Raw genomic sequence first — 12,090 nt, forward strand, 5'->3', positions numbered from 1 at the left:
TTAATTAAAAATCTTGAAGGAGGCTGAAAGCATTTCATCAAAGCAAAGATATTTAATTATTATTGTAGATAAAAAATGCAGTGCTTTCAAGCTATAGTCGAGGCTCCAAGTCTCAGTGCTTGTTTGAGTATAGACTTAATTAATATAGAGGAACATAATCAGCTCCTTTATAGATTCTGACATGGTGCCTGTCCTTTTGATTTAAAGCTTAAGTGCATTTTAAGTGAGAAAAGTTTGTCACTGGGATGTAGTTAGATGTTCTTTACTGTAAGGGTGGTGAGGCACTGGAATGGGCTGCCCAGGGAAGTTGTGAATGTTTCATCCCTGGCGGTGTTCAAGGCCAGGTTGGGCAGAGCCCTGGGTGACATGGTTTAGTGTGAGGTGTCCCTGCCCATGGCAGGGGGTTGGAACTGGATGATCTTAAGGTCCTTTCCAACCCTAACTATACTATGATTCTATGTAGTTACACTAAATATCAACTAAATTCTGAACCACAACCTTGTAGCAAACCTTTATTAAGCTTTCTTCATTGTCTTCATATACCATATAGTTTTAACACATCTTTCCATCTTTCCCAGCAGCAAAGATGTTATTACAAGACATATTGTGTGTGAGTGCTCTACAAAAGTGAATTTAATAACACTTATTTCAATTTAATAACACTTATTTCAAGGGCATTTCAAGTGACAACTCTAAAGTCTCAGAATTTTTAAATCTAGGACACACCTCAGTGAGTAGCTTTATGAGATTTAATTTTGATTGATGCGGTCCATAGAGCATTGTCTTTTGTCTCTACTTTTTATCAGCTTTATGGATTCTCACATACACACAGATGCACTTTAATTCTCATGCTGGAAATGTAAGTGAACTTAAAGGGCAATGTCATTTCCTTGCTAATGAAAACAAAAGGTGAGAAGATAGAAAACAGAAAAAAAAAGCAGTGCCTTTGAAACAATAATTGGTCTAGAGATATCTCAGCTTTTACTACCTTTTAAATTAGTGAAGGGTCTGGAAAGAGAAGTAGGATGCCAAACCACAATATTCTACTATCACAGCGCTATCAAGAAACTTTTTCAAGTTAATTATATTTTAATCAAGTGCTGAGGTGGGTGATGTTATAACCACCTCCAGCTCCTTCTTACACTTCTGGTGTTTTATCTGAGTTATTAACCATAGCTTTTGACTTTTAATTACATGATACTGTAGCTTGTTCTGCTAGTTGTACATAAACTACCTAAATTAAGGCCTAAAGAAATAGTCAACAAAGTTGCAGTAAGTGAAATGTAAATACACGATTACGTCAAAAACTGGAAAGCTCCTTAGACAGTCATCATATGATTGCTGAATAATTAAAATAGAAATAATTCTCCAACACAGAAACAGACTGAAGAATTCAGTATAGTAATAAAATAAAAAATATAGTCACAAATTCAGTGTTTATTAAGAAATCTATGATTTGACTTTACTTCATAAATACCATAACTTACATAAACAACTGTGGGCAAGGTCTGGTCTCAACTCTAGCCTAATGTTTAGGGTTTATCTGAAAGTAAAAAGGAAATGAAATTCCAAAGTGTTTGTGTGGGTCTCTCTCTTCCGTGGTAATTGCTGCAGCTGCTGGTCATAATCTTAAGGGTGGGCTCCCCTGTCACTGAAAACTTTGAATATTTTAGAAGAAAACATTCACAATTATATTTGAGGAAAAGGTAGGTGTTACAGCTAGGTGGACTTCAAGACACTGACAGCAAATTAAGCACAGCAGGGAACACAGTTGTTTCTCTGCCTACTATCTGAACCTCAGTCAGTCTGAAATGCTGAACTTTTTATGGTAGTATCGCATAAGATTACTTAGCAAGTAGAAAAACTCAAAATATTAAGTTTGGGTTTCTTTTATTTATTTTTATTTTAGATATAACAATCCTGCTTTGAACTTAAGTCACTGCCTTAGTCACTGAGTTCTTTTACATTTAACTTTACCTCTGCGGGGGGGGGGGGGGGAAGTGATAAAGCAGGGGATTCAAGGAATAAAATGTAAGGGGATGTCAGTGGTTGTAATATAAATGGAGAAACCAATTTTCTCATAGGAGGTTTTTTTATACATTAAGTGTTACATGGTGTGCAGTTTTTGAACCTGGGCATTTACTTTATAAGACTTAAACAAGCTTCTTAGAGATAAAGAAATCTCTGAGTGATTTGATTTGCCAGATTCCAATGGAGATGAGGATCAGTGTTTGTACAATAGCCCACCAAACAATATTACTGTTGGTTCCTTCACTTGTCTTCCGAAATTTTTCTTCACGCTCCTAAAGAAAAAAAGAAAAGCATAATTGTTACCTTTTGGCATCTGTATGTTTCATGCTGCTGTGCAGGTAACTAGACAGGCAACCCTCTTCTGCACAGTAGTGAACAAACACTTTTTTCATGTTGATAAAAATGAAAGTTTGTTCTTATCCAGAGGGTGGGTATAGAATCATAGAATCATAGAATCGTTAGGGTTGGAAAGGACCTTAAGATCATCCAGTTCCAACCCCCCTGCTGTGGGCAGGGACACCTTATGCTAAATCATATCACCCAGGGCCCTGTCCAACCTGGCCTTGAACACTGCCAGGGATGGAGCATTCACAACCTCCCTGGACAACCTATTCCAGTGCCTCACCACCCTAACAGGAAAGAATTTCCTTCTTATATCCAACCTAAACTTCCCCTGTTTAAGGTTTAACCTGTTACCCCTTGTCCTGTCACTACAGTCTCTAATGAAGAGTCCCTCCCCAGAATCTCTATAGGCCCCCTTCAGATACCGGAAGGCTGCTATGAGGTCTCTAAGCAGCCTTCTTTTCTCCAGGCTGAACAGTCCCAACTTCCCCAGCCTGTCTTCATATGGGAGGTGCTCCAGGCCCCTGATTATCCTTGTGGCCTCCTCTGGACTTGTTCCAACAGTTCCATGTCCTTTTCATGTTGAGGACACCAGAACTGCACACAATACTCCAGGTGAGGTCTCACGAAAGCAGAGTAGAGGGCAGGATCACCTTCTTCAACCTGCTGGTCACACTCCTTTTGATGCAGCCCAGGATACGGTTGGCTTTCTGGTCTGCAAGCGCACACTGAAGCCGGCTCGTGTTCATTTTCTCATCAACCAACACCCCCAAGTCCTTCTCCGCAGGGCTGCTCTGAATCTCTTCTCTGCCCAACCTGTAGCTGTGCCTGGGATTGCTCCGACTCAGGTGTAGGACCTTGCACTTGGCACGGTTAAACTTCATGAGGTTGGCATCAGCCCACCTCAGAAGTGTGTCAAGGTCCCTCTGGATGGCATTCCTTCCCTCCAGGGTATCAACCAAACCACACAGCTTGGTGTCATCGGCAAACTTGCTGAGGGTGCACTCAATCCCACTGTCCATGTCAGCGACAAAGATGTTGAACAAGACCGGTCCCAACCCCGATCCCTGAGGGACGCCACTCGTTACTGGTCTCCAGCCGGACATTGAGCCATTGACCACAACTCTTTGCATGCGGCCATATGTTTGAAATAAAAAAAAATGAGAAGCAGACATTGTATCCTGAAGCAGAAAGGCAAACAGAGCTTTCCCTTCTTCACAGAAGACACACTGTGCTAAATGTGTTCCGTTAGCGCAGCTTAAGCCTTTTTAGATTTACTGACACTTCCATACTGCAGTCAAGAACCTTTTTGCAGCCAAATTTCTTTCTTTAGGTAATTAGTTGATGTACTTCAAACACAGTCTGACAGCCTGCATACCTATAGGAAAGTGAAAATGAGCATGAGCCAGCAGTGTGCGCTTGCAGCCCAGAAAGCCAACCATATCCTGGGCTGCATCAAAAGGATTGTGACCAGCAGGTCGAAGGATGTGATCCTGTCCCTCTACTCTGCTCTTGTGAGACCTCACCTGGAGCATTGTGTGCAGTTCTGGTGTCCTCAGCATAAAAAAGGACATGGAACTGTTGGAACAAGTCCAGAGAATGCCACCAGGATGATCAGGGGACTGGAGCGCCTCCCATATGAAGACAGGCTGGGGAAGTTGGGGCTGTTCAGCTGGAGAAGAGAAGGCTGCGTGGAGACCTCATAGCAGCCTTCCAGTATCTGAAGGGGGCCTATAGGGATGCTGGGGAGGGACTCTTCATTAGGACTGTAGTGATAGGACAAGGGGTAACGGGTTAAAACTTAAACAGGGGAAGTTTAGATTGGATCTAAGGAGAAAATTCTTTCCTGTTAGGGTGGCGACACACTGGAATGGGTTGCCCAGGGAGGTTGTGAATGCTCCATCCCTGGCAGTGTTCAAGGCCAGGTTGGAGGAAGCCTTGGGTGAGATGGTTTAGTGTGAGGTGTCCCTGCCCATGGCAGGGGGTTGGAACTGGATGATCTTAAGGTCCTTTCCAACCCTAACTATTCTATGATTCTATGATTCTAATAAATGTACACTTGTTTCAAGTAAAGCTTTATTTCTAACTGCATGGAGATGTATAAATGTATACACTCAGTCATTCGTGCCCACTCCAATAAAGCTTATGCACATAGACCAGCATGGAAACAACAGCTGGCAACATCACCAGCGACAATACCTGCCACCTGTTCAGATCCTGTTACTGACTCTGACTAAGAAAAACATATTTGGCAATTCCTGCTTGAAAATAACACCTGCTGCTATAAGCATGAGTTCACAGTGACTAGTTTTTATGTTACAGCTTAGAAATACTTTGCAAGGCGATGTAGGCTATTTTGGTTAAACACCTCTAGATTTTTATGAGTTAGTTAAAAATAACACTGTAATTAAATAATAAACTTCATAATACTTTATAAATCAATTAGACTATGTACAATATTTTTAACATTTCCAATAGGGAACATACATACTCTTTCATAGTTTTGCTCTTTGGATATGTGATTAATTTCCTCAATTAGATGTTCTAGTTTAATGTTAAGTTCATTCACTTTGTCTTTTGCTTGAACAACAGATTCATCCAAAAAATGTTCTCCAACTCTAATGTCCAAATGGATACGCTGTGAACAGAAAAGATGTTCTCATTACTGTGTCTTGTGTACTTTCAAAATTCCTTAGAAAAAAAGAAACAATGGATAATTTCCCTTTAACCTCATGACAGGAAACCAGTTTTAACTGCTTACAGAAATCCTTCCTAAAATTAGAATCAGGTGTGGTATTTAAAGTGTTTCTTAATTTTATTTTTCAATTAATTATATAAATTTACAGTCATCACTAATTTTAAGGTATTATTTTATGCTAGTATTGATTCAACAACCAAGAAAATGTTTTCTCTTCTTTGTCAATCTAGTTAAATAAATAAGCAGCATTAGGAGTGCTCGTTGTGTTTCACATTCCATCCTAATACAGAAATTACATTCTTCAGGAGTAGTGCAGGAAGCTTTTTATAGATGCAATTCTAGGTTTTCTGCACTAACAGGAATATAAGACTGGAGACCAGCCGAATCATTATTTGCATGCAGCATTGGTGTTAAAGCAGAGTCATCCATAAAGTTTTGGGTTTTTTTTCCTTTCTCACACACAGTTTATCTGGTATGAAAAACCTTCCAATAACCTGTTAACTATTTTACAATTTATAGAAAAATGCCCCAAACCTGCCAAGCAACAGACCCACAGAAAGAAAAGAGGAGAATGGAGCTCACAATATTATGCAATTTAGCTTGGCATGAATGAAAATTTTACTAAAATAGGAGAAATTTCACCTAGAAGCCAATTTGTACCTAAGACAAAATAAAAACATTTTAGCAAAACAGATGATCTGCAGAAATCTTAGAGCCTGGTATTGCCACGATAGAATTTTGATCTACTCACAAATCAACTGCAAATGAAGAACTCAGCTCTCATAGAGTTAGCCAGCTCGATATGGGTTGGAACTTGATGATCTTAAGGTCCTATCCAACCCTAACTATTCTATGATAATATCCAGAAATCCATCTCACAACCTCATGGTAGCCTTTGTTTAACCTTGAAGCAGTTCAGATAAGCACCACTGCATCTGGTTCTTCTTTTTTACTTCTGTGCCCTTACACTGAACAAACCACCCTATTTGATATCTGTGCTGTTAATGTTCTCCTCCCTTGCATCTGTTCACTTCTTTTAAATAAATGACCAGAACTGTACATGAGGCATGAATCATGTACAATTATTTTAATACAGCTCCACCTATACAAGATAAAAATCTTCTTGTGTATCCTCAGACTAACATGCATGGCTTGTAGTTAACTATGACCAACCAATGCTTCATCCCCCTTAGTCTCTCTAGTTGATGAGCTTTGCAAATTCTTTTATTATTAGAACCTAAATACTTTTTCAATGCGTAGGATTAAATTTCCATTCATTTCTGTAAATCAGCCTATAAGAACACCTGCTAATTCCAGTGTAATAGTCCCACTTCAGTGCTGTTAACTCTTCTTGGTTTTGTGTCATCTACACATTCCTAAAGCATGCATCTAGGATGAAATTTGGCCTGCCTCAATCTTACATACTTATATTTTGAACCAAATAGTTCTTATTAATCAGAATCTTTCACATTCAAAGTACTGTACAAACATTAAACCACTTTACAGTTATTAGCCTTTCCTCATTCATCTTCACTTCTTAAATAGCAGAACAGAGTCTTTTTATCTCTACATCTTCATGATTCTAGGTTTGTCTTTTAATTACTAGGAAATGTTAAATTATCTGCTAGAAGTTAGACCAACTTCTAATTTAGTTTCTAATCTCTGTAGTTTGTAAACAATGGATACTATTCCAACAACAAATATCTTAGGAATCACCTACCAGTTTACTTCCTGCGAGTGCCACAAATCTTGTGGAGTTAGACTGTAAACAGATAAAATGCTCCCCAGAAAGGTAGGATGTAAAAGAAAATGTTCCTTGAGGCCCATACAGTTTTGACAATTGGACCTGTAATTTAGATGTTATATATGTTGGGTATGTACGTAATAAATGTCAATAAAACAATCAAAAGCCAGTACTGTGAATTGGATGCAAAATGTGTTCAATTAAACCTCCTGACATCATTAAATTTATTTCAATTTCAGAATAAATTTAGAATAGAATTTAGAATGAATTTCAGAATAGATTTAGAGAAAAATCAACAATTTCAGCTCACAATGAACATTGATACGTTATAGATTTCTACAAGGTACAAAAGCCAAGACTCCCTAAAGCACTTAACATTTGAAAACTAAGACTTACTCTAGACACAGATTTAAGTTGTCCATTGTTGAAAAAGCTTGGGAACTCATAGCAATGCAGGCAGTTGCTATGCAGGATAACTACATGCAGCCTCATGTTAATCTTGAGTTTTGCAGTTTGGTTTATTATCAGCTTTCCTTTCTGCTGTTTAAGTACATTCTGTACCACCTTACTTCATTAATGAATTTTCAGGGTTTTGTAATTTACCCTGTTTTCTCAGTTGTCACATATTTAATGACGGTTTCCCAAAGCCAGCCTTAATGCAAAAATTGTCCACCCACATCATTATCAAACATTTCTACTTCTATTTACCTTGATAGAAATCAAGAGGTGTTTATAACTTTCAGCATCAAAATACTGAAATAGCTGGTAGACTGAAGATCTACTATTCCCTCAAAAGTGTCTATTGTCTATTATTTTTATATAGTGTTGCCTGCTAGTACCAAAAGTGAACTCATAAATCATACAGAAACATTCATAAAGCATATTTACCTCAGCAGAAGGAGATTTAACAGTCACAATCATTCCTAAACCAGGAGCAGATTCAAGAAAATCTTGGATCTGTACATCCCAACGTTGCACTTTGTAATTCCCTGAATAAAAACAGAGGCAAAAGTCTGTTAAACAAAAACAGAGTTTAATATTAAATATCTTTATTGCTTTTTCAGCAAAAATATAAAGATAAATGATTAACAATAAAGTAGTAGATATATATCATATGCTTTTGATTAAAATCACTCAGGGGGCACTTTGCAGCCGTGTGAAAGGCAATAAATTTTTACTACACAAGGAAATGTTCTACAATATTACAAAAATGGTCGATTAACAAGTAATACTTTCTGATTACTTCTACTGATGCTCTGGCAAGAGAGTATACAGAAGGCACTGTAAGACCTCTAAAAGCATAAGTATGCTGTATTCAAATTCCATTTTTAAGATGGTCTTACATATTTATCAGTAATTTAATGCGCTTGTTCTATCCCATATGAAATGGAACTTTTGTACATCTTGAACTGCTTTTTTCCACACCAGCATTAATCAAAAAAGTAGCTCTCCCACTCATATGTGTAAAAACATACAGAAATTCTAGTGTAAACGAGGAAATCAGTCAGACTGTTTAAAAGCACACACTGAAGCATCAATTCCACTGCTGTAGAGTTAGAAGACATTCTTTTTCTTTGTCTAGTCAGTTAAGCACTCTAGAAACCTGCATCTGTTTGTGTGATAGACACACAAGATATGTGAAGATATTATGACCAGCGTCTGCTGTGGGGAATTATTTTCAGTGTGCCTTTTTTTTATCCCCATAGCTTTATCATATTCATCAATCACAGAATTTCCTGTTAAATTACAAGCTATCTTTATTATTGCATAGATTAGAACATCATATAGCATTGACAGATACCTACCAATTACCAATGTGTCCCTGGGAATATCTTCAATTATACATTTCTCTTCTCTTTCTCCACTGTGAAAATACAAAGCAAGTGAAAATGAAATCCAGGAGTTCATAAGAAATCCTATTAAGTGGCTTTTCATGTTTTTTATGTATCCCAGTTGTACTGCTTTTGAAAGCAACTATTTACAAATGCAGTCTTGTGGTTGTCCTCTGTTTGCTGCTTATCAGTGTATTTTTGAGAGGAAAAAAAAACCTGTGAGAAAAGGCAGCTGGTGGTTACACATTTATAAATAACTACAGCATGTTCTGCAGAATGAGATAACATGAAAAAGATAACTCTCTCCTTTCCCAGCATCTAGATTAAAACTTTATATTATACACATAGAAGAACATGAAAGTGGAAAGAACCTTTCAGGTACTTGAGATCAGTTCCCTTGGTTATTGTAAGCAACCACATTGACTATCTCTTCCCATAAACTACTCAATTTTCAACTAAAATGAACTTGTTAATTTATCTTTCCTGTTTATTCAGGATGACTATTCCAGGGCTTCACTCTTCTTTTATTAAGTCTTGTAATTTGCAGCCTAAACCATTGAGCATACATGTACATCTGTACAAAACCACCAGGGAATACATAAAAGGGCTGAAAGAAATATGAAGAAGAAAGTCAAACAAACTCAAGCAATGAAAGAATCTGAAACACTAATGAATAGGATACAGCGGAAGAAAACAATAAAATTAACGCTTTCTGAATAAGATTTTCCTACATAAGAATATCTTTTCTGTAGATACTGCTTAATAAATTCTCCAAAGAAAATTATAGTGTAAATTGATGATTGAGGCCTTTCTTTTTAATCTCTGTACTAATATAGACCAATCTATATGTCAGATGGTGACGTAACTTACAATTCAGGTGTTCCTTGTCCTATAAACTGAGATAAACGTGTCTGAAAGAGTGGTTTCAATGTGAGAGGATATGCGGTCGTTTACCAGCAAGGAAGGATCCACCTATGGGATCATTCCCAGTAAGAAGAATTCATTTTCAAGCTCATTTTTCCCCTTCAGAATCTTGCTACACTCCTGCTGAATGCACCGACTCTTTCCAGCCCTGCCATGTTCCTCAACAGCATCTGAGATTTGATAATGAAATTGTTCGATGATGTCCTTGAATGTATCTTCAAGAACCTCTCAGTTTACTTCAGAGTTCTGTCATCCTGACTTCAGATTATGGTGCATAAGCTTCCTCTACTGCACACACACATGCTATATATGCATGTAGCTAAGGAAAACACCTTTCATTTCTGGAAGTTTATCAGCATTTATTTTGCTTGAAAAGGTAGAATTTGGATTTTATGTTTTCTTTTTATATAGCTGTCAAATGCTCAGCTGCAGAAGTTGCACGCTTAATACAATACGTATACCAAAGGATCATGAGTAGTCCTTTTCTCATATTATCTAACACCTTCTTTCAATTGCCTTTTAAAATGTCCCATTTGCATTTAGTGTTATTTGGTTACACCTATAAATAAAACTATGTTGGGCTTCCTATCCAATTCTGTAAGCACAGGCTTACAACCATCATTAGTTCAGCTCATTTCACATCTTGAAGTAACTTCACAGAAGTTCTAGCACAAGAATTAGTTCACCTCCAGAAAAATACAACATCCCTGTACTGATAAAGGGATTATGAGACAAGGAGAAGTGATTCCTTAAGCATTTCTTCTCTTTGACTCCATATGGTTAAGGATAGGGGATACAAATTGTATCTTATGGCCATTGAATCTTCAGGAGTCTAAGGGGTGATATTAGGACTCTGTTACTGCTTTAGCATTTAACCATCAGAAATCATTTTAGATTATATAGATTCTTGTCATATAATTGGACTCTCACGCCTCCATCATGGAAGATCTTACCTGGCATGCACCTGCATATATTCTCATCCCCTGCTACACCTGAAAGAAGTAAATATTTATCTGCAGTTTGTGAGCTACTTAAGCAATCATCCTTTTAGCTCTTCATTGACTACTTGAAGTTACCAAAATTCCATTTTCCAATGGCAGAACACAAGACATACAAGGGGACAACCCTTTACCCTTTACTCTGACCAGATCACTTGGGATAGACACATTACTTATGTACTTTTGCTAGACAGGCACAACTTCTGCATGCAACATCCCATTAAACAGGATTCAGCTGACTTCAGAATTGCTGTATCAAGTGCTAGGTTTATTTTCTGAGCACGCTAAATATTGTCACGGATAGTCTAAGTTACTTTTTTATGTTGGATCATTCGTGACAGAGCAGATATTCCCAATGTACTTAATTACCTGGGACTTGGAATACTATGAAATGGGACTATTTGCCTTCAATACCATATATTACTCTCAGATCTTTTCTTCACACTCCAGTTATGTCCTACTGGGGACAGTGTTCATTCTGCTCAATGATCAGAAAGGCTGCCATACACTTTCTCTTCCTTTCTAGATAGACACACATTAGTTTCTGTGACCATGCTAAACTTAGAGTATTAGGGTATTAGAACTGTTTTTCAATGAACCCAAGACTCTCCCTCCCCAAACTGCAACTTGGTGGACAAGATTGATTGGATAGAGCTGGCCCATTTATACTGTACACTTATATAGTACAGAGGTGGCCCTCTGATAGAGCTTCTCAGTTGTGGGAACACAAATTTACCTAGGGAAATGGAACAGGGCCTCAAGCAGCAGTTAGTAAGCTTGTTTCACACACACACACATACTGGGCATCCATCCCAATCATTTTAAAGAAGCTGGTAGAACAATATGTCTGACCTCTCCTTTAGATTACCTAAGGCTCAAGCAGGTGACTTTTATTGCATGATACCAGCTTTTCTATTCAGTTCAGTTCCATTCATAGATCACATCAGTCCTCCCTGTACTGTGACTTATCTACAATATTGTCCTGTATTTTTCTCAGCATTAACCACCAAGCTGCTGTATTAGATGTTCACAGAGAAGCCCCAGCCCGTAAAAAACACAAATATATATGCAGCTTCATCTGGCATTCCTAGCAACCACAAGATAATAGGAAGATCTTTCATGTGTTCACAGCTAGCTGACCTTAAACTCCTTAAGGTACTGGACAAGTTGTTCTCAGTAATGAAGTACCCTATTCCACTACACACACTCAATTTGTAGTTTATGGTAGGACCACAGTTCAAGTCTATGGTGACTTTTGTTGCTGCTACACTTACCTTTAACATCTCTTCCATTCTGCAAGAATATCTGCCAAGGCATCAAATCTGATTCTTCCTACAAAACATTCTTGCTAATAAAATTGTCTTTACAAAGCTATTTCAAATTTCCTCCCAAAGTGTTTTCTGAGATTAGTTTAACCCAGGAATTAATTTACCTATTTCCTTCCCTAAATCTCATGTATTTAGGACCACAGTGTCTTGGCTGCCAGCCATCTGTAACACTGAATGGAAAGGAAAGGAAGAG

The 12,090-nt window shown here is 37.8% G+C and overlaps 1 protein-coding gene and 1 long non-coding RNA gene across 5 annotated transcripts in view; one reads left to right on the forward strand and one right to left on the reverse strand.

Moving 5' to 3' along the window:
- LOC133276107 (uncharacterized) overlaps window positions 1-12,090 on the forward strand; it is a 32,049-nt gene that overhangs the window by 921 nt on the left and 19,038 nt on the right. The gene's annotated exons all lie outside the window — the stretch shown is intronic.
- On the reverse strand, window positions 2,074-8,864 carry LOC133275022 (transmembrane emp24 domain-containing protein 11-like). Its single transcript, XM_061464724.1, has 5 exons — window positions 8,621-8,864; window positions 7,704-7,804; window positions 6,792-6,917; window positions 4,865-5,011; window positions 2,074-2,303 (listed from the first exon to the last, which is right to left on the reverse strand). The coding sequence occupies exons 1-5, from the start codon at window positions 8,748-8,750 to the stop codon at window positions 2,154-2,156; spliced, it is 654 nt and encodes a 217-aa protein (XP_061320708.1). The 5' UTR covers window positions 8,751-8,864; the 3' UTR covers window positions 2,074-2,153.

This window comes from Pezoporus flaviventris, unplaced genomic scaffold, assembly GCF_033815535.1.
Source record: "Pezoporus flaviventris isolate CSIRO_AGI_PZ_B2104156 unplaced genomic scaffold, CSIRO_AGI_Pfla_v1 ptg000002l, whole genome shotgun sequence".
Classification (NCBI taxonomy): Eukaryota; Metazoa; Chordata; class Aves; order Psittaciformes; family Psittacidae; genus Pezoporus; species Pezoporus flaviventris.